At 37.4% G+C, this 27,690-nt stretch overlaps 1 protein-coding gene across 2 annotated transcripts in view; it reads right to left on the reverse strand.

The window, feature by feature from the left end:
• The window catches only part of Tox (thymocyte selection associated high mobility group box), a 313,525-nt gene that overhangs the window by 131,457 nt on the left and 154,378 nt on the right, over window positions 1-27,690 (reverse strand). For both annotated transcript variants that reach the window (XM_090338640.1, XM_090338641.1), the window contains exon 2: window positions 21,472-21,537. In XM_090338640.1, coding sequence (XP_090194766.1) covers window positions 21,472-21,537 — 66 coding nt within the window. The remainder of the gene's footprint in view (window positions 1-21,471; window positions 21,538-27,690) is intronic.

Consider the following 27,690-nt stretch of genomic DNA (forward strand, 5'->3'; position numbering starts at 1 on the left):
ATGGGATGTAATAAAAATGAGTTCCAGAAGTCTGTAGCAATTGCTTTTGGGTTTTCAAAGCTACCTGCTCAGAGTTGACAAAAGAAAAGTTATTAGAAAAGAAGTAATCTAAGCACATTGCCAAAGTACCAGTATGTTGAAAGTTTGATGTATTTTTAAGTACTATCAAAAATCAATTTTGTTTCAAAGATTGTTGTCATTGAAATAAAAGAGTGCTTTCATAATTTCAAATAACATTTGTTTGATTTTTGCCTAAAAGCTGATAAATAATATTACAATCAGTTCAATTCGCTGTGAAAGACAAACTAAAATACTAATATTATTATGATACTAATTCTGAAATAAGAGTCAGTCTGTGGAACAAATATCGTTAGTAAACCTGGGGCGTTTCTTTTACAAACTAACTTTTGATAAAATGGGAAAAGAGGGACGGGAGAAGGAAGGAAAAGGTTATCTGGAAACTCTCCCATTTTGAAGTGGAATGTGGTACACAGAAAGAAAGAACTGAATAAAGACACATTGTTAGCAATTAATATCAATACACAGCAATATTTAGCCATCCTTTGTCGAACAGGTGTTATAATATGAAAGGAAACATTTGGTCTAGATAATTCTTACAAGCCGATCTTTCAAATTAAGAGAGCGTTCACAGTAAAGTTGAAGTCTGCCTTTCAAATTAAGAGGGCCTTCATACAGTTTGCATGCACAGAGGGTAACAAGGATCTCTTGTCTAACTGCATAGCTCTTGCTGTACTGTGGCAAGGTCTGAAATGAACAGGCAAAGGGTGGGAGCCAAAGAAAGTAATGTAAGGGCTGTTCAGTCAATAAGCTTTATACTCTCGTCCAAGAATCGGGGTTTATTTTTTCCAGATGCTTTCTATTTGTCTAATGGAAAAGAAAATCTCCAAGTTGCAATCGCTAAATGCTGCACAAGATTTGATGTATTTGTTTAGGTGCTGTCAGAAGAGGAGGTAAAATGAAGAGCTGCTTAGAACATCTGGAATTAAGATGGAGAAGCGTGTGTGTGTGTGTGTGTGTGTGTGTGTGTGTGTGTGTGTGTGTGTGTATGTATGTGGGAGTATAGAAGTGTATGAAGAGATGATTTCATTCATCCATGCCAATGATTTTTCTTAAAGGCTACCTAACATTCTTTTATATATATATATTGTAATTAAAAAAAGGGTTACATGATATTTGCCAGATAGAAGGTGCATTAATTCACATATATTTATACCCTTTCACATGTCTTGGTCCCCATTACCCTCCCCTCTACCCCCTCCCCTGTCTTGGTTTTCCCCTTCCCTATCCAATTTCAAATAACCAAATACAAATAAATCCAATATATCAGATAACAAAGTGAGATACTGTAACAATATGAGATAACCAAGGGACAGAAAAAGAGATGAGAGATAACAGTACATTAAGGACAACAATCATTCATTATATCGATTTTGTTTCAATATCCTGGAGGTCTTTTCAATTAGCTTCCTACCATATGGCCTTATGTATCAAGGTTTTGCTCTATTGCAGATCTCTGCTAGTAGAGCCCAAGGTTTCTACTGATTATGACAAATGAGGGAAACCATTGAGCCTAAGTTCCTTTGAGTCTGGCTTACTTCACTTAATATGATTTTTTCTAAGACTTTCCATTTCCTAACAAATGAGTCAATGTCTTTTTTTCTGACAGCAGCATAGAAGTCCATTGTGTACAAATACCACAACTTGTTGATCCACTCATCAACTGAGGGACATCTAGGTTGGTTCCATATCTTTGCTATGGTAAATACTGCCGCAATGAACATTGTTGTGCTAGTGGATTTAGTATGCCCTAGTTTATGGATGGTACTGGCACAAGAACAGGCCTGAAGACCAATGGAATAGAACTGAGGACCCAGATATTAAACCACAGACCTATAGCCACCTAATCTTTGACAAGGGAGCCAAAAAAATAGAATGGAAGAAAGAGAGCCTCTTCAACAAGTTGTGCTGGCAGAATTGGTTAAGCACCTGCAGAAAACTAAAGTTGGATCCTTCTTGTCACCCTGCACTAGAATAACTCCAAATGGATCAAAGACCTCGAGGTAAAAGCTGACACACTGAAAACTTTACAAGAAGGAATAGGAGATACACTAGGCCTCCTTGGCACAGGTAGAAATTTTCTTAATAAGGACCAAGAATCACAGCAAATCAGAGAAAGGCTGGATAAGTGGGACTGCATTAAACTGCAGAGCTTTTGTATGGCAAAGGACATAGCTAGTAAATTAATTAGGAAGCCTACAGAGTGGGAGAAGATCTTCACCAACCAAACAACGGACAAAGGCCTCATATCTAAAATATATCAACAGCTCAAAAAATTGAATCACTCCAAAACTAATCTCCAAAGTAACAACCATCCCATCAAAAATGGGCCAAAGACTTAAAGAGAGTCTTCTCTGAAGAAGAAACACAAATGGCCCATAGACACATGAAGAAATGCTCGACATCTCTGGTCATAAAAGAAATGCAAATCAGAACAACTCCAAGATTCCACCTCACTCCAGTTAGAATGGCCAGGATCAGGAAAACAAATAATAACAGATGCTGGAGGGGATGTGGCCAGGAGGGATCACTACTACACTGTTGGTGGGAGTGCAAACTCATTCAACCACTATGGAAAGCAGTATGACAGTGCCTCAAAAGGCTAAACATAGAGCTCCCCTATGACCCAGCAATTCCACTACTTGGCATTTACCCAACATTCTTTCTTTCTTTTTTTTTTTTAAATAAAGTCACTAGCTCCAAGAGCTCAATCATCTGTTACCAATGTCTTCTGTTAACAATATGTAGATATTATATATATATGTATTTCTGATTTGAAAATATATGTTAGTGTTCTGTATTCAAGATAGAGTTTGATCAAATTCTCTGATATATTTTAGGCCCAGGTGTATAGTTCTAAATACGCTTCTGTGAAGCATAAAAGATGCACAATTGGGAGGTAGAAGAGAAGGTATGTGTGTTTGTTTGTCAGTTGCAAAGCTTGAATTCTAGACCTGGGTGCTGTCCCTGAGTTCTTCAGCTCAAGGCTAACAACCCCTATCATTTAACCACAGTGCCATTTCTGGTTTTCTGGTGTTTAATTGGAGATAAGAGTCTCTGGTCTTTCCTGCCCCGGCCAGCTATGAACTTTAGCTTTCCTGAAGTAGCTAGGATTACAAGCATGAGCCACTGGTGCTCTGCTGAAAGGAAGCTTATTAATGCTTACTTCCTATGAAGAAAGTATTTAATTTTCTTCTTGTCTTCCTCCCTCCCTTCTTTCCTCTCTCCTTTTTTTGTGCCAGCACTGGCACTGGAACTCAGAACTTCTTGTTCTTGTTTGGCTCTTAAACTCAAGGCCAGTGCTTTACCTCTTGAATCACACCTCCTCTTCCAAGCTTTTTGGTAGTAGTTAATTACAGACATAGAATTTCCTGCATGGTCTGGCTTCAAGTTTCAATTTTTGGATTGCAGCCTCCTAAGTAGCTAAGATCCCAGGTATGAGGTATCAATACCTGGCTGTTTCCTTCACTGAAACCCTATAATAATCCTTGGTGTGTTTATTATTTATCCTCACTTTTCTAAAGAGGAAACTGAGGCTCAGAAACTTAACAACTTGTCTAATTTCACAAGGTTAGTAAACCGTTTACTCAATATAGATGAAAAAAGAATTTTTGTTGCAGTGATATTTACCTAAGTGATTCAAGTCTTACTATTTTGATAGTTTTAATGATGCCAAATTGTCATTACCCAATGGTTTTTTTTAAACAGAATTTCATAATTTAAGAATTAATATTAGTATTAGCAACAGGCTTTTCTTTGACTCAAATTATACCCAAAGTCCATCCATTAAAACTCAATACTTACTTGACATGAGCACAGAAATTCATAATTTGTCTCTTTATAAATATTGCAAATGCAGAATCTGTTGTACACATGTTCTGCACTCTCCCACCCCCAACAATAATGGGAATTAAACTCAGTGCATCAAACTCTCACTTGGCTTTTTCACTCAAGGCTGGAACTCTACTACTTGAGTCAACATTTCCACTTCTCCACTTCCAGCTTTCTGCTGAATAACCAGAGATATGAGTGTCAAGGATTTTGTTTCCTCAGCTGACTTTGCCCTGTGGTCTTCAGATCTCAGGCTCCTTAGTAGCTAGGATTACAGGCGTGAGCTACCAGCACTCAGTCTGGTATGTATCTTTTAAGGAATCAGTCAATGCCTATTTAAAATTTCCCTGAATAAGGCACAATTAATACAAAGTTACAGGAAAACATGTTTTCAATTTTAGAAAAGCCATTACACCTCTGCAAATACTAAGGGATATGCTATTCAGGGTATGGTAATGTTTTATATTCTAAAGTTTCTTCAGTAGTTAAATCTTAATTTGTGGTGTTTTAAAGGGAAGGTTTAATTGGTATCACTTTACATTCGGTGATAACAATTGTACTGCAATTTAGCTAAGCTACATGGTTTATTTTCATGTAATTACACATTAAGGTTATTTAATACATGCAATTATATACCAAAACCACAGATTCCACAACTTAACTGGTAATGAGTAGTTATGTGGGTCAGGAATTTTAACAACCTAAGGTTACCTAGCAATTTCTATGCTTTGCATTATAAAGCCTGATATGGCTATCTGCTTCGAGACTATTAAAGTGTAACTAATGCCATATAAAAGTATTGTGGTAATTGTTTAAACGTCAAACTGTCCCAGAATATGAAAAGTGCTCAATGTCAGACTAATTACTAATTTTTAAGTTTGAGATTCAATTAGCTAATTTCCCAATATCAATTTCTATGACAGGATAACCTTACTTTGATTTTTTAAAAATATAATAGGAATATGTTTAACTTAACAGTGGTGAAGCTTTAGAGCTGATTTGTAGCTTGAGAAGGGTATATAATGTAATAGGATATGACTCAATATTTTATCTTATTCCTCATGAGGCTGGTTACAATTTGTGTAAGATGTTTGCTGAATGAATAAACAAAAGAATCACTGAATGCCTGCCTGGATGAATGCAACAGAGAATCATTAAAAGCATGAAGTTTGTGAATATACTGTTATTCCACAGGGTTGAATAATTATCTTGTATTCCCAGGACTGTCCTGGCTGGGTGACAACACAGTGTGTAACATTCAACTCACAGTGTGTAAATAGTCCAAAAATATCCTTTTGGCACAGTCAGCATTTGGGAAACCTAAGGAAGGCTGTGTGGAATGGACTAGAATCTGTGTCCCTTGGGCTGCTACTCTGGATCCTGAGAGTGGGATGCACTGATATCCTGCAGTGACACAGAGATTCCAGAGGATTCTGGAAGTAGAGCTCAGGATGCTCTTGGCTCTCATGTTGTCTAACTGTGATACCCTTTGCAGGCAGGCAGCGGGCTATCTCAGGGGAATGCTGGGGACATTGAGCTCACAATTCAGCTGTGGTTTCAATGTACATGCTTGCTCAGTGTCAAGGTCCAAGTGTGATGAGAAGGCACTGTGGTGAGAAGTATCAGGGACTGGGGCAATCAAAGAAGGCTCTGTAAGGCCAGGTAACAGGAAGGAACCTGCCTTGCTTGCCACTGTTTCAGATCCTTTTCACATTCCCACAAGTTTCAGTGTGGCATGGACTCTAAACAATCAGCCATCCTCTCCTTTTTCAGCAACAAAGATTATTTGGTCTTTCCAAAAGAGTCCCCATATCCCCATGAAACCTCAGGAGCACGTGTGTGTGTGTGTGTGTGTGTGTGTGTGTGTGTGTGTGTGTGTGTGTGTGTATTAATCTGGGTTACAAACCTCAAAGGAATGAGTGCCATCTTCTGAGAGGCTATTATGGACAGCGATCAAGTGTAAAACGACAGGGTGGGCCAGGTATGGGCCCTCAAATCGGGCATTGTACCCCTGATAACTGCCTATAGTCTTTCTTATCTACCCTGTTCTAAAAGCCAGAGTCTAACCACAGCCTGTATTGGGCCATTTCTCTCTTCCCGATCCATGGAGACCAATAATAATCATCCATACAAAAGAAGAGAACGTATTGAAGGACAGTTGGATAAAATCCAGGTTAATATTTCTCATTTTACCCTAGATCAAACTGGAAACAAGTAAATATGTAAACTGATTTGTTCTGAACTATGCCTCTGTGTGTGTGTGTGTGTGTGTGTGTGTGTGTGTGCGTGTGCATGTGCGTGCGTGCATGCATGCATGCGTGCACATGCAAGTGATTAAAAGAACCTAAAATCACATGATTGCTATTCAACCCAATCACCCTCATCTCAAGCTACTCACTGGTTACAGACACAAGGAAGTGTGTGCATGGTAGTGTGTGCATGAGATTCATGTTTGCACCCCTGAATTCCAACACAGAGGCATCTGTTCACTTTGCCTGAAGGAGGAGACATTTTAGGGGTCCAAATGTGTCATGGGGCATACTAGCATGACTTTGGCTAATTCGGGAAAAGAAATGAAGTATTCAAAGTTACAAGAGGATTGGTGAAATCATTAAAGTAGTCTTTAAATATGTTATCATCCTCCAGAGAGTATGTTTATAGTCTTAAATAATAGTTGGTGACTCTTGGGTGTCATTTTCTTCAAATTTTAAGAGGTGGTATTTGCACATTTAGCTTATAAAGTGCTCCATCTTTCTCTGATGAAAAACAGATAGATTTAGGCTACTTGGGAGTGTGCATAATGAGTCCTTCAGCGAGTAGTAAGTGTGGTCATAGGGGAGGTTGGAATAGAACCATGACTTTGGAGTCCAAAGACAAGTCTGCATCCAGAGATTTTAGAGCACTTCTGCGCTTGGTTTCAAGCAGATTTCTTATTCTTCGTATGCAGAAGTCATAGAAGCTCAACTCATGAACTTCCTAAGAATATTAAAAACAAAAATGCCTAAGAATATGTTTTCTAGATAAGTTTTCCTCTTAATCTTGGGGACTGAACTTGAGACTTGTTCTTGCTAGATCATCAGCCTGCTATTTGAGCCATGTTTTTAATCCCTTTTTCCCTATATATATATTTTTTTCCGTGAGTGTCTTGCATTTTTGCCAATTTTGTCCTGAGATCATGAGATCCTGCTAAGTCTACCTGCCATGTAGGTAGGATTACAGGCACCACGCCCAGACTCGAAAGTTCGTTATAAAGGGCAACCTATTCAAGTGCCAGGGGCTCAAGCCTGTGTAATCCTAGCTACTCAGGAGGCTGAAGTCTGAAGATTATGATTCAAAGACAGCCCAGACAAGAAAGTCCACGAGACTTATTTTCCAACCAAAAGCTGGGACTCAAATGGAAGAGTGATAGCTACCTTCTGTAACTATGGTAATTAAATCGGCTTATATGTGATTTGGATAAGGCCATGTCTAAATAAATAAACACCTGTAGGCAACTTACTAGAGATTATACTAGAGATTGAAATGCTTCCCACAGTGGTATTGTCAAGGAATTTCATTGATAAGGTCCCATTCACACATAATGTTATTTAATTGCCTTCCCACCAAATAGTGGGAACCTTTATTTTAGCAGAACTAAGCTACATGTTTTAAATTCAAGAATAAGGAAAATAGAGGACAGGGAGGAACAAAGATGCTGAAGGTGCTAAAGAGCTTGTGAGTACCCACAGCTAGGCTCCTTCCAGGAGAACTCAGGGTTGGTAAGTTGTTTATAGTTCAACTTTTATGTAACTGGGGTTAGAAAAACTCCAAGGAATTCTTCTGACCTGCTTTGAATTGATCCACTAGCATGTATGTCCTTGTAACCCCTTGAGAAATGCCAACATCTGTTCTACATGTTTTTCTTTCTCTAATATCATTTCAGTGGGAATGAAAAAGAAATTTCTCACTTAATTTCTGGAAGATCTCATGTCCCTTGTTAGTTTAATTACACATTTGTATTCTTTTTTCATCATACTTCTTTACATATTCCATGGGTATCCTGTTTACATTATTTCTCCTTTTTGCAATCCACATTTCCTGAAACACAGTCTGTTCTGATTTTGATTCTCATTCTACATTATTGCATCTGCAAGTGGAATGTTAATTATGCTGACTTGACTTTTGACGGCAGAGAAATTCTGTTTTTATACTGTCCAGACACAGGCCTAATACATGCTGACTGAACCAATAAAGACTAGTTTCTTTGAGACTTTGCCTTTTTTTTTCTCTTTTTAACACTGAATTGTCTACCAAAGGGGGAACTATATTTCTGAGGTTTTGTCCACATATTACAATCATTATACACAGCACTCAATCTTTGGTGACAAGAAGTCCCATAACTCAGAAGAATTCAAAAGACATCATCTTGTATTCATCTTTAAATTATGTGATGGATTCATGCAATCATGCATAGCCTAGAAAATATGGGTATGGTTATAACATTGTAAAATATGTTTCTCATATAGATCTTTATTTGAAAGATAAATAAATACTATGAACATCAAACAGATCCAGAATGCCTTAATTTTAAATCTGTAAAATTATTCAGAAAGTCAAGGAGAGAAAAATGTCAATGTTTAAACACTATGTTTTATCTCCTTATTATTGAACACTCCTGTCGCATGATTTGAATAACTCAACAGAAAGCAAAGGGAACTGAAAAACTTATTAGAAAAATAGTAAACTCCTTGTGTACACTTTCAGAAGTTGAGATATTGCATTAAAATGGTGACTTTTTTCCCCAAAGGATTCAAGCAGCATCTATAGCCTTTTTTTTTAGTAGACCTTCAGAAGAAGAAGGTATTTTTATTTCAGATTCTTTTGTCTCTGCATGAACAAGGCTTGATAGCTTGAGACTATAATGTATTACTGTGGAAAGCTTCGCTCTGTTACATAAATCATCTTAACACTCAGCAAGAATTGTCCGACAGTGCCATTGATGTGCTCAAGCCAATGATCCTGCAAACAATTTTTTTGTCTTTTTTCACAAGTTAGACAATAGCAATAAATCATCTTCATTTAAAAACACACAATGTACTAATTTTTCAAGCAACAGTTACCAAAGGAATTTTTGGTAGGAAAATATGAGATTTATTTTATTTCTGCTCATTAATTTTGGAAGCCTGTATTCAATAAAAGACAGTGAGTGCTCATTTGGTATAGAAACAGCTGTTGTGAGCCTCTTATGTACAAGGTATCTACAATAAGTTGAGATGCAAAGGGCCAGAAAGACACACTCTGAAGCAAGAAGTGAATTAGAAGGAAATAGGGACTTGGGCTCTCAATAAAGAGTAGTACTTCTGAAGTGTTGGATTAAAGCATTTCAGAATGTAAAGGAAAGAGGAATTACTTAAGATTGGTATGATTAAGGATTGCTCTAAACAGATTTACTCTGATAAGAGGACTTGGAAATATGAGATAGGACTTCTAGGAGATATGACAAGGGATGGAGGAGGATCACAGTTTATACCCTAGACCCAGTCAAAGTAGATGCACAAGTCCAGCAAAGCAAGCTTAAAAGCAAAGTCAAGGTCAAAGTCAGTCTTCAACTTTCGAGGTAATTTCACGGGCAAGATTGGTGGTAGCAGTTAAAACAAATCAACACGAGAGCTTAATCAATACGGGATTTACTAGGACTAGAGTATGAGGCAAAAACTCAGTGGAAAACGATAACAAAATCACAATGGGAAAAGCCTGAATACAACCAGAAAACACAGTTGATTTGAGCCAGCCCCTAGAGAAAAGCCTTACAAAGGCTCTTCCTGGGGCCAGGCTTGGGAGAGAGGTATCTTTGAGTCCTGAATTCAGGGTTAATAAGCACAAGCCCCAAACATTGTGAGAGTACTGAGCAATGTGTGTGGGAGAGGATAGTTTCCTTTGTCATAGCTGGTGCTATGATTTCCCTCAGTCCCTTTCCCATGGCTTGCCAGAAAAGCCCTTAGCTTTTATATTCGGGGGTTTCTCTGGCTTTTCTATTAGGAAACTAACTTCACTAATGATACAAGAACAGGGAAGAGATTTGTTTCCTCTCAGTATGGTTATAGGGTTACATTTCATTTTCCGCTTTTGATTTTGATTTCCATAACATAAGTCTGATCACAGAAGCCTGATTTTGGAGCTGGGAATTCCAGATGGAGCTCTCGGGTCATCTGTTACTTAATTTGCTTAGGTCTCACTTTCTAAGTCAATAAAATAGGGATGATAACACTATTCAGCTCATCAGGAAGGCAAAGCTGGTTCAACATATGCAAATCAATTAACATAATTCAACACATCAACAGGAGCAAGGACAAAAATCACATGATTGTCGCAATAGATGCAGAAAAGGCATTTGACAAGATCCAACACCCCTTTATGTTAAAAGCTCTGGAGAAACTAAGAATACATGGAACATTCCTCAATGTAATAAAGGCTGTGCATGACAAACCCACAGCCAGTATTATACTTAATGGCGAAAAGCTAAAGCCATTCCCTCTAAAATCAGGAACAAGACAAGGATACCCACTCTCTCCACTCCTCTTTAACATAGTATTAGAATTCTGAGACAGTGCAATAAGGCAAGAAGCAAGTATAAAGGGGATCCAAGTAGGGAAAGAGGAAATAAAACTATCCCTCTTTGCAGATGACATGATTCTGTATTTAAAGAATCCTATAGACTCTACTCCCAAGCTCCTTGAGCTGATTCAAAACTTTGGAAGAGTAGCAGGCTATAAAATCAACCCTCAAAAATCAACTGCCTTCCTTTACGCCAACAGTGAGAGGAATGAGGCAACAATCAGGAAAGCAGCTCCTTTCACATTAGCCTCAAAGAAAATAAAGTACCTAGGAATTAGCTTAACTAAGAATGTAAAGGACCTTTTTGATGAAAACTTTAAAACCCTGAAAAAGGAAATTAAAGCAGAACTAAGGAAATGGAAAAACCTCCCATGCTCCTGGACTGGAAGAATCAACATTGTGAAAATGACAATCTTGCCAAGGGCTATCTACAAATTCAATGCAATACCCATCAACATCCCAATGTCACTTTTTAAAGAAACAGAAGAGGCAATTCAAAATTACATATGGAATAAAAAAAGACACCGTATAGCAAAAACACTTCTTAGCAGAAAGAACAGCGCCGGAGGAATTTCAATTCCAAACTTTAGACTCTATTACAGAGCTATAATTATCAAAACAGCTTGGTACTGGCAAAAGAACAGGCCTGAAGACCAATGGAATAAAACTGAGGACCCAGATATTAAATAATAGACCTATGGCCACTTAATCTTTGACAAGGGAGCCAAAAAAATAGAATGGAAGAAAGATAGCCTCTTCAACAAGTGGTGCTGGCAAAACTGGTTAAGCACCTGCAGAAAACTAAAGTTGGATCCTTCTTTGTCACCCTGCACTAGAATAACTCCAAATGGATCAAAGACCTCGAGGTAAAAGCTGACACACTGAAAACTTTACAAGAAGGAATAGGAGATACACTAGACCTCCTTGGCACAGGTCGAAACTTTCTTAATAAGGACCAAGAATCACAACAAATCAGAGAAAGGCTGGATAAGTGGGACTGTATTAAACTGCAGAGCTTTTGTATGGCAAAGGACATAGCTAGTAAATTAATTAGGAAGCCTACAGAGTGGGAGAAGATCTTCACCAACCAAACAACGGACAAAGGCCTCATATCTAAAATATATCAACAGCTCAAAAAATTGAAGCATTCCAAAACTAATCTCCAAAGTAACAACCATCCCATCAAAAAATGGGCCAAAGACTTAAAGAGAGTCTTCTCTGAAGAAGAAACACAAATGGCCTATAGACACATGAAGAAATGCTCAACATCTTTGGTCATAAAAGAAGTGCAAATCAAAACAACGCTAAGGTTCCACCTCACTCCAGTTAGAATCGCCAGGATCAAGAAAACTAGTAACAACAGATGCTGGAGGGGATGTGGCCAGGAGGGATCACTACTACACTGTTGGGAGTGCAAACTCATTCAACCACTATGGAAAGCAGTATGGCAGTGCCTCAAAAGGCTAAACATAGAGCTCCCCTATGACCCAGCAATTCCACTCCTTGGCATTTACCCAACCATCCATAAACTAGGGCATACTAAATCCACTAGCACATCAATGTTCATTGCAGCATTATTCACCATAGCAAAGATATGGAACCAACCTAGATGTCCCTCAGTTGATGAGTGGATCAACAAGATGTGGTATTTGTACACAATGGGATTCTATGCTGCTGTCAGAAAAAACGACATCGCCCCATTTGTTAGGAAATGGAAAGACTTAGAAAAAATCATATTAAGTGAAGTAAGCCAGACTCAAAGGAACTTAGGCTCAATGGTTTCCCTCATTGTCATAATCAGTAGAAACCTCGGGCTTGACTAGTAGAGATTTGCAATAGAGTAAAACCTTGATACATAAGGCCATATAGTATTGAAAGGACCTCCAGGAAACTGAAACAGCCATATAATGAATGATTGTTGTTCTTAATGTACTATGTTATCTCTCAACTCTTTTGCTGTCCCTTGGTTATATCATATTGTTACAGTATCTCACTCCGTTATCTGATATATTGGATATATTTGTATTTGGTTATTTGAAATTAGATAGGGAAGTGGGAAAACCAAGATGGGGGGTGAGGGGGAGGGTAATGGGGACCAAGACATGTGAAAGGGTATCAATGTATGTGAATTAATGCACCTTCTATCTGGCAAATATCATGTAACCCTTTTATTAATTACAATAAAAATATTAAAAAAAGAGATTACAATTAAAGAAGATAAATAATACAATAACATGCTCCAAGTAGTACATTGGTTTACATATAGCAATAATAATATAGCTAGCCTTTTATTAGCTAGCTATATTATTATTGCTCTGCCATTTTATAATTTAATCTAATCTCATAAAATGGACTCAATCATTTTCCATGCCAATAGGTATCGTCATGTCACTGTCCAAATAGTTCATATTTGTCTCCATAACTACATATGTTATCATTGTTTTCATGTTCTATCATAGTCCACTTAGGAGATTCACAATTTTTCTAACATGAATCACTGTACTGAATAATTTTATTTCTTTCCAATAACATGTAGAGACATGATTTAAATGGAACCACAGAATGTCCAAGCAGGTGCCTAAATCACCTCATGGGATCTTTCTAAAATAAAATTTTATTAAAAATTAAAGGTTGCCCAAGTTTTAAAATATTTTAAGCTAGGCATTGATGGCTTATGTCTGTAATCCTAGTGACTCAGGAGGCTGAAATCTAAGGACTATGGTTCAATACCCGCCTAAGAAGGAAAGTCTGTGAGCCTCCTGTCTTCAATTAACCACCAAAAAGCCAGAGGTGGAGTTGTAGTTCAAGTTGGAAGAGTGCTATCTCTGAGCAAATAAGCTAAAGGACAGTTCCAGGCCTTGATTTCAAACCCCAATATGGGGACAAAATAATAATCATAATAATAATAGTAATAACAATCACAAAAATAATTTACAGCTTACTGAATTTCATTCAATTGCTAAATATTATTAAAATATACATAATAATGCTATGGATTTTCCCCCTCTATCCAACTAGTTCTTTAAATACAAGCCAATCCTTAAACTTCACTTTCCTCATATGCAAATATAGGGTAGGACTAATATACACAAGAAAACAGCTAGTAAAGACAGGGGGTGAACTGCCACTTTGGATAAGTGAATCTGGGTAAAATAAAAAGCCACCTTATATTTCCATGGCTTTTATATGTGAACACATGTCAATTTCCTGACTTTGTAGCCAAAGCAAGTTCAAATACCCTTGGTTTCATTTGGCTCAACCTAGCATTTCTCAGAATATTTCAAATGTGTAACACATTGTGGCTCTCTCAATATGGAAAGGACTGAAATTAGTATGTCAACATTCTGATTTTTATAGCTGTACAGTAAAATTAAAGATAGAATCAAGGATGGAGTCTGACTTGGGCCTTAGACTTTCTCAAAGCCAGAGTCCTCACTCTTGAAATTTACTATTTATATTTTTTATGTTTCCCTAGTCACTTAATCTGTTTCATTGTGGCTGAACTGTTGTAAAGATTAAGTGAGATAATGTCTGCAAATCCCATGCTTAGTTTATTGCCAGCAATAGGGAGCTTGAATCTGACAGCTACTATTATTCTCATGGATCTAATTCATTCATAACCTTGGGGCTAACACATTTGGACCTAAACTTCCAGCGAAGCAGAAGCTTCCTACTGAAAATAACCATTATCTTTTTTTAAAATCAGTCATGGGGCTTGAACCTAGGGGTCTTGGAGCTGTTCCTGACCTTTTTCACTCAAAACTAGTACTCTACCACTTTTAGTCACAGTTCTACTTCTTAACCATTATCTTTAAAGGCAGCAAGTTTAACTGAAGTCAGAACAAGAGGAAGAAAAAGCTGGGGGGACAAAGCCTCCAACTAACACACCATTTACTGATGGTCTGCCCATTGAGATATTCCTTTGAATGCTAGCTAGGGAAGACAGGTGAGACAACTGTGCCTGCTTTGGGAAATAAATGACTCAGTACCCACAGTGCAGATGAGTCTACTTTCCTTGAAAGTGATGTGTCATGAAACTGCTGGTCCAGCCCCATCCTGCTGACCTCTTACGTTTCCATCCTCAAATCCTCTAAGGCCCACTCTGGTTTGTGATTTTGAAAAATAACACCCCCTAGCAGGCTCATAGCCCTTGAAGAGTTTTCTCTTGAAACACTAAGAAGACCAATAGTATCCAGGAAGGTCTTCACTAATGGACTCAATTCATCCCTCAGAGCTCTGTGGTTTCATACTAAATTATCTCATGTGAATAATTTAATATTGAGTCTTTGGCTTTGCTACCCATAAGATCAATGATCTGAAATGGAGAACATTTTCCAAGACAGCTAGTAGTTAATTTCAAATCATTAAGGTTATATTCTATGGAACAGGAAAAAAAACAGAAAAATAAAGAAGATTTAAAAATTAAGCCAAACCCCTCTTTGTGTTTCTGGGAAGGTTTATTCCTAAGCTGAGAAATTGAAACTGCTAAGGAAAGCTTGATACATTTTGAAGGTGTTCAGGATATGGGCAAAGATATGAAGATCTCAGAACAGAGAGAGATTGGTGAAAAAAACAAAAAGCCCAAGCTTTAACAAATCCCCAGTACTGTATCCAAAAATTGGGCAAACCACACATTGCAGTTTTATAAATTGTATAGAACCATCTTTAAGTTTCACAAAAACAATTGTGTAAACAGGCTACATTACTGGAATACTGCTGTGTGTGTGTGTACACACATACATGTTTTGAATTCAAAGCCTTGCTCTCACTTGGCTTTTCCACTTTTTCACTGGTGCTTTATCACTTGTGCCACACCTCTACTTCTGACATTTTGCTGGTTAATTGGAGATTTAAAAAATCTCACAGACTTTTCTCCCTGAGTGGTTTTGAACCTTAGATCTCAGCCTCCTAAGCAGCTAAGATTACAGACATGAACTATCAGCATATGGCTCGAATATTATTCATCTAAAATGGAAACACTCCACTTAGGTTTTTTGCACCATTAAGTGATTGGTTCATATTATTGTAAGAGGCAGAAAAATATAGCATATTATAGTGGCAAACTTGCCAGAAAAGATCATTTATTTTTCATTGTTATTTATGTGCAAAGAAACTGAACAGGCCAAAAGCTTATTTTCAAAATGTAGCAAATGCCACTGTGTAACTTAGTGGTCAGGGTTTGTACTAGAGCCACAAGTATCTTCCCACTGCCTAAATGTCTCAGCATCTTGACATTTTTCTGATGAGTAAACCATGCTCCAAATAGAGCTTGAAGTTTTAAGAATCTGTTTTATTTTTCCACTCAGGCTATTCTGCCCAGATATTTTCATAATTTTTTATTATTAAAAATTACCTGAATGCTTAAAAAAAGCAGTCAATTACAATAAAATCTGTATGCCTATCTAACAACAAACATTTCTTTTCTAAAATAAAAAATGAGCCTTACATTCACAAATCCCACTGCTTGGAAATGTGTATGATACACAACATTTAACCTGTCAGCAGCCTCATTAGTGTCAGTGAGAAGAAACTGGTAATCAGTGTATGGTGAGCTTTGCACATGTTTATGTTTAAAAATGTTCCTAAAATAGCTCCATTCCCAAGCTTATGTAGAACACTTCTACTGGACAAGTGAATTTCAGTTTAAATTTTATGGTCTTTTTTTTTTAAAGGAATTTCTGTTTCTCATGTAGGTGGTCATTTATCACTAACAGTCAATATCCAACTAACATAATATGAAGATTAAATAAGGCCTGGATGAGCAAATAAGGAATCAAAGTTTAACTGGACTAGTATATAAATGTTCGAGAAGATAGACAGGAACATCAATGTGTGTTTAATGATGAAGAGCTCAAAGATATATATTTGTGTGATGCTTGTCTTCAGCATTCATTCAGCTATTAAGACATTTTTCACAAACTGTAAGAAACATGTGAGCTATTTCAAGATATAATGCTGAAAAACAGACTTCCATGTAAGAAGCCAATTTAGGAAGAAAACAACATAAACAATAGTAACTTGTGTGCTCAAGTGAAGCATCTTTTTAATTTTGAGTAATGAAGATGTCAAGCCAAATGCTAGAGTAGTTTAACTTAATTAGGTGGCCTATTTTTCCAGGCATCCTTTCATTTCCCATTGAAAACTCAGCTTGGATGCAAGGCAACAAGAGCAATTTTGTCTGTAATGAATACCTCTGGGACTGCACAGAGTAATCATTTGAATGTTACACTGAAGACTGGTTTGAGTAACTAGTCTGGGCTTGTTAAGATGCCAGACTTTGTTAGACTAACTAGAGTACTCAGAGCACGGCAGCTTTATCATTTTATTGAGCCAATGGTCAAAAAGTCAAGTTGACTTTATTCCTGAAATTTTTCCAAAAGGAGCCAATCTTGAAGTAATTGGTCTAATTTATGGTTCAAATTTATGTCACAATCATGGAAATTTTATGGCCCAGAGTAAAGAGATTTTTTTTCAGAAAAAAAAATCTATACTTTCTAAGCTCTTTTTGTCATACCCCATTTACACTCTGACCTGGAGAATTTTCTCACTAGGAAAACATGTAATTATAACATAGAGAGAGTCACTGGGATGTTTGCAAAACTTTTTTCATATATTTTATTGTATTTAATAGAAAGGTTATATTACATTTATCAGATAGAAGGTGCATTACTTCACACTGGTTAAGTCATGATGTATATTATTCAGCAACAATGAAAGAATTGGAAAGTTGGAAGTAAGAAAAGGATAAATTCATAAGAAATCATTTGGCGCAGAGCTAAGGCAATCATTGGATAAATGGCAAAAGGAGTCATCTTTAAAACCTAAGGAAGAAAACAGTATTGACATTATCTAGGATTAGCTAGTGTCTGAGAGAAGGGAACCTTCTCTAGTCTCTATTCTCTTGTTAGGATGGGTGGTGTTTGCATTTAAATCTACAGTCCATATAAGAGGTTCGAAGGATGAGGCATTAAACTGGAGGTAAATAATTGCATTTTGATGAACTGATACACTGAGTTGGATCTGCTGTCTGGCATGTTGTCTAGTGGGGATCATACAAATCAAACCTGAAACTCATGAGTTATCTGCCCTAGTTATACAGATGCTCTTCAACTTCTATATGAAAATGTATAATAGGAAATCTATGTCAAATGCTGAGTCACAAGATTCTAGAAAAATGTGCAATTGCTTCATTTTATTATGCTAGTCAGATTGCCTTTCCTATATTGAAACACCAGAGGTAATTAACTTATGGAAGGAAATGGTTTTGTTTAGGCTTAAGGATTTAGATGTTCCTCTCCATTGCTGGAATGACTGGGTGCCTTTAGGCCTCTGGAAAACTTGCTTGCTGGAAATGTCAAGTAGGCACATAGCAGGACAAAGTGCTCAACTTGAAGTTAGGCAGCAAAAGAGAGCAGTAAGGAAGGGGTTGCAATCCCAGAATCCCCTTCAAGGGCAGGCCCTTCCTGACCTGAGGGCTTGCAATTGGACTTATTACTGGAAAGCTGTATCTTCTCCCAATAGTGCCATCATGTGGAGAAAACCTTTAACACATGGGCCTTTTAGGAGATACTTGTCCAAACCACAGATATGCCCTGTCATGTTTAACCTTGAGATTTGAGACTTCAGGCAAAAGGTAAAATTCCATTTCTGACATCTTTTTTGTGGTTAATCGAAGAAAAGAGTCTCACAGACTTTTCTTCCCCAGGCTGGCTTTGACCATGATTGTCAGATCTCAGCCTCCTGGGTAGCTAGGATGACAGGCCAATAGGCTAATGTTTACCCTTTTTAAAAAATCTGGCTTAAGCGATGTCGAAAGTGTTCATGTCAGACGCTGGACACTCACACCAGTAAACAGCTACTCAGGAGGCTGAAATCTGAGGATTGCAGTTCAAAACTAGTCCTCACATTACACATTGGATTTCTAGATCTGCTCATCCTCATATCTGCTACTTTGAATCTTTTTGAGGTCCTCTGTGTCAACTCCATCAAATGCACTGAGTTTCATTGGAGGAGTAGATCCCTGAGAGGCTGATTTTCTCTTCCTTGGCCCATCCATACATCACCCTAGACACCTTATAGGAGCAATCCTGCAAGTTCAAGCGACATGGCCTCCACCGACAGCAGAAAATAACCATTATTCTACAAGTGTTGCTATCGTGTCTTGGAAAGGTTACCATTTTCTTTGCGAGTCCTGGGCTTGAGCGCAGGGCCTGAGCACTGTCCTTGGACTTTCTCAAGGCTAGAGTTCTTCCACTTGAGCCTCAGCACCACTTCCAGCATTTTTCTATGTATGTGGTACCGAGGAATTGAACCCGGGTCTTCATGCATGCAAGGCAAGCACTCTACCACTAGGCCAAACTCCCGGCCCAGGTTACAATTTTTTTTATTACATATTTGTTAGCCTAATTATGAAACAGTATTTTCAATATAAATGCTGCTGATTAATTACAAAGGTATATGTAAAAATTTTCTTTTAAGAGTTTGTATATATCAGTTTAAGAGGTATGGAATACATACAGTAGATAGAGCCAGCAAGCCCCTTGGGACTGTCTAAAAGAATACCATTAATTTTTACAGTGTATTTTCAGGGCTGGAGCAGTTCCAGCATTGGCTTTCTATAAAAATCATTTCAAGTTTAGAATTATGCTATATGCTTGCAGCAACATCACAGAAACAGTAGTGCACCATATGTTGCTACTTAGCAACTTACTCTATAAGTCCCAGAGCATGTACTGATTTGAAAATTGAACAGGAATTATAATTGTTGAGTGTGCTATGAGGCAAGTTGTCTTGGATTATTAAACTATGCAGATGTTTGATGTAGTGTAGGAAAAGGAACAAAACTACTTTTTTTTTCCTGTAGGATGACTAAAATCTTATTTATGACTGCCTCAAGGGTAGATTGATTAAAATTCCCTAAAAGAATACCAGGTAATGAATTCTTGAATATACTATATTACAGTAAACAAAAGGAATGTTAAGTATAAAATTTAGCTAAAGCTATTTAACTTATGTAATTTGTGAAGTTTATTCCTCTCCAGGGAACATATTATCTTACATTAGTCTAATTTTTAAAACAGCTCATTTTAAAAACATTTTCATATATACTACACATTTTAAAAATAGTTTGCTTCTGGCTCACAAACCTGGCATATCTTTAAAAGGCACAAACATATTTGGATCTTTTTATTTCTTTTTTTATTTATCATTCTTCCACTGGTATTGGAAATATTCTTAGTAATTCCTGACAGACATATTAGAAAATATAATGCTAGTTGTTGATTTTAGTAAAAGCTTAATACTACCCATTGCACTTGAATTTAGAAATCTAAGGAGTCGAATTGTTATGATGCATATGTTCTGAATTTCCAATCCTTTATCCAAAACTCTTTAAGACAGACATAATGATTCTCTGAAAGGAAGCAGCTGCTTTATAACAGTAATCATTTATTGAGTTTGTGTTTCTACTGTTTCAAACAAATTCAATTAGCCCTTACACTTCAAAACCCTAAAGGCACCAAAGAGATGGTACCGGCTTGCTTTAATCTAATAGTAATACTAAACTTGTCAGTACAGTTTTGGGATTGATGGTTAGAAGAAAATTAATAGTAACATTTTTCATTTTTTAATCAAACAGTCTTATTCAGAACTACCTATGGATCTAGGAGGCTACTTAGCAGATTGAATTCAGTGAAGAAAGAATTCTAAATGCACAGCTTGCTTTCTGAAGGTATTCTTAGACTGATAGACTCAATTGAATGTGAGGAAATGTAGTCAGGGTCTTTGAACTTTAGGATGACCTTTTTGGCTGCACAGTGTAGCAGAGTGTCTAGAACTTGTGCCAGTGATCATAATGATTCTTAAATTCAGGCTTCATGGAGATGCAGGCCTGCCTGTTTCTAGTTAAGCAGGAGACATTTCTCTCATGGGCTACATCTCCAACATATAGACATTGAATTTAATTCCTTGAAAACAGCCATGAAGAAAACCAGTTTTGTACTCTTCTCTGCCCACTTCTCTTTACAGTCATCCAATCTATTCAAACAGATAATTAGATATTGAAAATTACTATGCCAGAGTTTAAACAATAGTGACAGGTGAAATTCCAAGCAACTGTTACTTTACCATTCTAGAAAAAGAAAAAAAAGGTTCATGTTCACTAAATGATCCTATGAACACTCCTTCCTCCCTCTTATTCACTTATTTATTTTTGCCTACAGTGTTCTGATATTTTATGTTACACTGATACCCTAGGGCAGTTATAATTTTGCTTTAAATGCCCTCTGTGGATTAAAAGTCCTGGTCTTAACTATCTAAAAATAAATGACCAAGCATTTACTTTTATAAATGTAACCACCTACATTCTCATTGGACTTTTGTGTTGTCATTTCTCATGATTAAATAGCATGTCAACCATTCCCAGTGTAATGGATACAAGGTGCCCTTGAAAGCTTTCAATCACGTCTTGCTTGGGGGCTTGAAAAGTAACTCCCCAACAATCTACCCCAGAAGATCTCAAAACAAGGTATTAGGGCTCCCTTGACCGTGTGATATTGGTGAGGAAAGTAACATGCTATTGAAAATGGCCCCCACAGTTGATAATTAAAGCTATTTGTGGCTTGTGTTGCTCATAGTGATTAACTTGTCTACAGTCAGAAGCACAAATAACCTGCACCTGTAAAGACTTTATTTCCTAAAGGTAAAACAACTGTTTAGGAAAGATCACGCTGGCAAAACAGCTGCTTGCCGTTCTGGAGAGGAAACACGGAGCATCTTTTCACAAATGCCAACTCTGGTATTTTATCAGCTCTATCTCATTAACTGGAAACAAGGCTTAAATGCTTTGTTTATAAATTATGATTATTCCTGATTGCGGCAGTTACTGATAGTGTGACTCATTTGCAATGCAACTCTTTGAATTTGTTTAATTACAATTTGAAACAAGGCAGAGAAGATTAATTAACCCACCTGGCTGGCTGGCACATACTCCTGGCTCGGCTCTGTCATGTTCATGTACATGTTCTCACCGTCAAACTGCGAATGAAATAATAGTAAACATTCAGCGATCTTGACTGTGGGTATGTTTGTCTTTTGTTTTTGTTGTTTTGTTTTTCACTGTCAAACTGGAAAACAGTAGCCATAAAAAGAAAAAAAAAAGACTGTGTCTGGAAATATGAAAAATCTGTCACAGCAATCAAGCCACATCTTTTCTTTGATGTTTCTGTTGTCATCCTTACTGACCCTGGATGTCAGTGATTGGAGTAATTAGTGCTCTAGTAATTACAGCAAGCAAGCAAGAAATGAATGGTTTCCTTTCATCTGCAATCTGTTTTAAAACAAAATGGCTCATTTTGCATGCCATGTATACATATTGCAATTCGATCGTAATGAAGAATTAAATGAATGGCATGGTTTCCAAAAGAAAGGAATAATGAAAAATAATACAGAGACACTGCCCAGTGCATCCTGAGTTTAGCTCTGAAAAGAAAAAGTGAAGTTTTCATAATAGACTAAAACTAGTTTCACAATCAAAGCCTTCCAATTAAAAGAATTAACTTCATCGTAATATTCATAAACAGCATATGCCACCACAACAATAGCTCAGAATGGATAAAAGAATAATGAATAGCAACAAAAAGCGAGAGGCACAATGATTACATTTTTCTTTCTGAAATTTTCCAGAACTACAGAATGGATGTAAGGATAGCACATGCCTAAAAATTCAGCTACACATTTGTAAATTAGGAAGACAAGAGAAGCAGAGAATGCCCAGGGTAGCTCAGTTGCTTGACTATTCAACAGTTCAAGCCACAGCCATAACAACAACAAATACTTTTCATGATTTCAGTTTTTGAAAGCAGTAATCACTCCATTCAGACTTAATCCTCTGCTGTCTTTAGCCTCTTGATAAATGGGCAAAACATTCCTCATTAGAGAAAGAGTTCTTTTCTAAGGTAATAATCAAATGGACACATGCAACCAACTTTAAACAAATGATTTTGAATATAGCTGAAACAGACTTTTTAGACAAGAAAAATGAAAATGTGAAGTTACTTTTCAAAACTAATAGAGGTACAACTGCAAGCTAATAGAGACATTTTATATACTACCAAATATATATGTATTATATATAAGTGTTTATGTATGTTTATATATATATAATGTTACATTCAAAAAGAAACATTGTATTATAGTCATTACATTTTAACTTCATATAATAAAGTTCTCCAAACACTAGGGACTTACCAAGGTCTCTAAGTTTACACTTAGCACTAGGGGGCACCTCAAAGATTTACATAAATGGGTGTTCTAAAAGTAAGATCCTCCTAGAGACATTGATAGACTCACTGGATTAAATTCAAACAGTTGCAGAGTTTCTCACACATCACCTGCAAATACATTTCATGTCCTGAAAACAGCTTATCCAAACAGATGTGCTCCCATTTAGTCACTAGTAGGAATCGGAGATAACACAGGCAGAAAGGAAGGCTGCCCATTTTCGTTGCAATGATTACGAACTTAAAAGTCTTGAATTTCAGCAACTTACCCAAGGGTACTGTTCCATGGATCTGACCAACTTCAGCCTAAAGGCAGTCTAGCTCAAATCTAGTCCTTTCTCCTAACAACTCTAGACCTGATAAAGAACTCCACTGAGCATTTTCTAGCCTCATCCATTGTAGGAGTACAGTAGCCTGTTTGCAAATATTTTTAATGCTGAGATGCCAAAGCACAGTTTAAAATATGGACAGTTTCTTTGACTGTAACAAACTAAAGCAAACAGAAGTAGTGAAGTGAATCAATTACTCCACTGCCTGTGCAATTCTATAAATGTGTTACTTTCTATTTCATCTTCTCTAACTCATTTTCTAAATCTGGTGTCATTCTCAAGCCAACTAAGACTTTGAAGTTTTGGTTTTAGTCTATTCAAAGTGTAAGCTAATTGAGTATATCATGTTACTGCTTTGGATAAAGTTATTTTTCCCCCTCAAAGAGTACCAGAAATTCAGAAACAAGGCTGAAATAGCATTTTTCAATTAAAGAAATGAGGCTATGAACTTTATAACTAATTTTTGAGTTTTGCTCTCCATACACGCTTTCACTAGCATATATTAGTTGATCATCGAACAACCATATGTTAGACATTATTATGCTTACCTATATTTTTACAAATGATAATACAAAGACATACATAACTTTAGATGTTTAAATCACATAGCTTAAAAGAGGCATGACTGGGATTCAAACCTAAGCAGATTGACACATGCTCTCGACCACTAGAGCATATCAACATATTCTGCATCATAATGATGAACGAGCTGTCAACTCTGAAAATAACATTAATAAGTTATTGTAACCAAGTAAGAGCTCTATGGTTGAGCATCCCTAATATGAAGACTGGAATTCTGAAAAGCCTCAAAATTCAAAACAATTTGAGCATTGACATGATGGCGACAAGAGGGAAATTCCCCAGCTGGCCTCATGTTGCAGTCAAAATGCAGGTGTACTACTTTTAGTGCAGAAAATTACCTTCAGATCAAATATGTAAGGTATGTAGGAAACAGATGCATGTCTTGCTTCAGTTTAAGTTCTGGCCCCAAGACACCACACTATATGGACATAGATATTCCCCTAAATATTCTGATAAAATTTCACATTTGAAGTTCTTGTATTCCAACAATTGCAGCAAGAGGGATATTTTGCCTATAGCTTAATGACTTTCAGATATTGTATAGAAGTTTTGTAGTTTTGTGAAGTTCCCTCCCCACAAAGAAAGAAAAAAATGTTTCAGAGTTGACAATTTAAGTTAACCAAGAAGAATAGCACTAGATGTTTTAAAGCATGTAGAGGTTTTGATAATTCATTTTAATGTGTCAACTTAACTAGGCAGATAGTGCCCAGATATTTGGTGAGTGTTTCTCTTGCTGTGCCTATGAGAGAGTGTTGGGATAACGGTTGTATTGGAGTTGGTAGATTGAGTAAAGAAGGTAGTCCTCCCAATACAGGCAAGTATCATTCAACTTGCTGAAGGCCTGGGTCCCCTCCTTCTAGACACCTGAGATGGAACATCAGGATTTTCCAGTCTTTGGGCCTGAGACATTAGCTCTCCTTAAATCTGGAGCTATACATTCAGTTTCTTTGGTTTGCCAACCGTAACTGCAAATGCTAGGACATCTCAGCCTCTATAATCACATGAACCAATTCTTCATAAGCAATCTCCTCTCCTTTCCCTTCCCCTTCCCTCAATGTGTCCCTCCCCCCACCTCTTTCTTATGCAGGTCATTCAGCTTGGATGGTGTCCCTGAGCTTTTTCGATCTACTACTTGAGCCACAACTTCACTTCTGACTTTGGGTAAATAACTGGAGATAACTGTCTTATAGACTTCCCTAACTGGGCTCTCTTTGAACTGTGATCCTCAGATCACAGCCTCCTGAGAAGCTAGGATTTTGGTGTGACAACCAGTACCCTTCTCTCTCTCTCTCTCTCTCTCTCTCTCTCTCTCTCTCTCTCTCTCTCTCTCTCTCTCTCTCTCTCTCTCCCCTACACTCTCCCCTCCAGGTATACACACATACTGCTGATTTTGTTTCTCTAGAGAACCCTAATAAAAGTAGTTTCTTTGATTACAATGAGAATATTCAGAAATACTTCAAAAGCATATTTCTAGTGAGGCCTGGGGATACACATCTGTAATCCAAATACTTAGAAAACTGAGACTAGAAGATCATTAGTTTTAGGACAGCCTAGACTATAGCAAAGTCACAACTGCAAAAAACAATCAGGCACACAAACCCCTCCCTCCATATTTGTGAAGGGATTACAATATGCTTGCCTGCTGTCACTTGACAGCGATATTGCTTTGCTATGAGAGTCTGTATCTTGTTCCCTAACAGGCACATTTCTTGTGCTTATAAACAACATGCACAATCACTCCCTTTGTTCATAATACCTTCCTTCTCTTCTACTTCTTGAAATGTTTCCTAGATACTTCAGTGTCCCTGAGCTAAGGCCTGGTCATCTTGAGTCTCTGGACCCTCCATCTCTGGGCAAATTCTGTTCTTAGAATACCTCCGCCTCTGGATTGTAAGCTACTAGAGATCATGGTGCACATCTTAGTTATTTTAAGTGCCTCTTCATCCTAGGATGTCTAACTGAGGAAATTTGATTTGCATTTGTTTTACCTTTTTTGAGGTCTTGAATCTTGAACTCTGGGCCTGTGCTCTGTGTCTGAGCTTCTTTAGAACTCTACCATTTGAGCCACAGTGCCACTACTGGCTTTTTCTGATGTTTTTTGGGGATAAGAGTCTCATAGACTTTCCTGCCCAGGTTGGCTTTGAACGGTGATCCTCATATCTTAGCCTCCTGAGTAGCTAATATGACAGGTACAAGCCATTGGCTCTTGGTTGTATTTGCTTGATTAAATAAATTAATGTCCTAGAAAAGGGAAGCGAATTTTTGTGCATGTGCTGATCCTGGGGCTAGACCTCAAGACCTGGGTATTGTCCTGAGATTTTTTGCCCTTGCCTAATGCTCTACTACTTGACCACAGCTCCATGAGCAACAACGAGAAAAAGATTCAAATTTCAGAGACTGTTGCAATGCTTTTTTTGTTTCATTTTTCTTTCCTTCTTTTTTTTGCCAATCTTGGGGCTTGAACTCAGGGCCTGAGCACTGTCCTTGGGTTTTCTCAAGGCCAGGGCTCTACCACTTGAGCCACAGCACCACTTCCAGCTTTTTCTATATATGTGGTGCTGAGGAATTGAACCCAGGTCTTCATGCATGCTGGGCAAGCACTTTACCACTAGGCCAAAATCCCAGCCCAATCTCTCTTTTTTAAGGCAAGGAGAGGAAAGTTTATTAGGGTACACTCCTGAGCAAACCCCATTGTTGGGATCATAGAGGTTACACTGGGTCTAGATGCTGCAGAGTTTTTATAGCTGGGTAAAAGTGGAACTGTTAAATAGTAGAAATTATTACACGGGGAAGCTCCTGATCATTTTTCTTTTTAGTCTTCTTTGGGGTATGGAGGATGGATCTTAAGGCCTCAAACAGATTTGGCAAACACAAGACCACTGGGATACACACTCAGCATAGATTATTATTAGTATTTGAAGAGATTGGTTCAAATTCTTACAGCCAATTAATACTGGTTGGTATAGGAACAGGCATTTAGAAGAAGAAAGATAAAGTACAGAAATAACCAAGGCATGGCTCCAACCTTATATTAATTCCTCAAGATTTGTTCCTTTATAGAATTTCATTTCATATAAAAATATATGGATTTGATTGTTGTTCTTAATGTACTACGCTATTTCACTTCACTTTTTTTCCCTTATGGTTAATCTCATATTGTTACTGTATCTGTCTTTGTTACCTGGTATATTGTATATAGGTTTATTTGTTTATTTGAAATAGGAGAGGGAAGGGGGAGACAAGATGATTGGGAGGGGGTGGGAGAAGAGAAATGGGGACTAAAACATGAGAAGGGGTATCAATGTGTGAGAAGTAATGTACCTATTACCTGACGAATGTAACTGTAACCTCTCTATATATTATCCTGACAATAAAAATTAAAAAATAAAAAAAATATATGGATTGTGCAGGAATCTGCAAATGTAGCTATACAGATGTGTATGACCTCTGTGTGGGGCGGGAAATTTTGAGATGCCAAAAATGCATATATTAAAACATACCCTCATTTTCCTTGTGCTTCAAGCTTGTAGCTGGAGGAGAATAATCACATCCTAATGCTGGCTCCCTCATCAGGCCAGGCTTATCATCCTGTATTTTTTTTTTTTTTGCGGGGGGGAATTGGTCATGAACTTTGGGGCTGGGCACTGTCCCTGAGTTCTTCAGCTCAAGGCTAGTGCTCTACCACTTGAGTCACAGCACCATTTCTAGTTTTCTGGTGGTTAATTGGAGATAAGAGTTTCATAAACTTTCATGCCCAGGCTGGCTTTGAACCACAATCCTCAGATCTCAGCCTCCTGAGTAGCTAGGATTATAGGTGTGAGCTTTCATCACCTGTTTTTCACCTCTTTTATAGGTCACCTAACCACATATTGTCCAGGAGATGCTACTAGGGTCTTTTGCAGGACCTCTGCTTTCCAACAATCTTAAAAGGCATCCTTTGTTGTGGATTTATCATTTGAAGTAGAGGAATAATCCTAGAAATTTAGTTTGGGAAAGAT

The sequence above is a fragment of the Megascapheus bottae genome, chromosome 9, assembly GCF_031878675.1.
Source record: "Megascapheus bottae isolate mThoBot1 chromosome 9, mThoBot2.hap1, whole genome shotgun sequence".
NCBI lineage: Eukaryota > Metazoa > Chordata > Mammalia > Rodentia > Geomyidae > Megascapheus > Megascapheus bottae.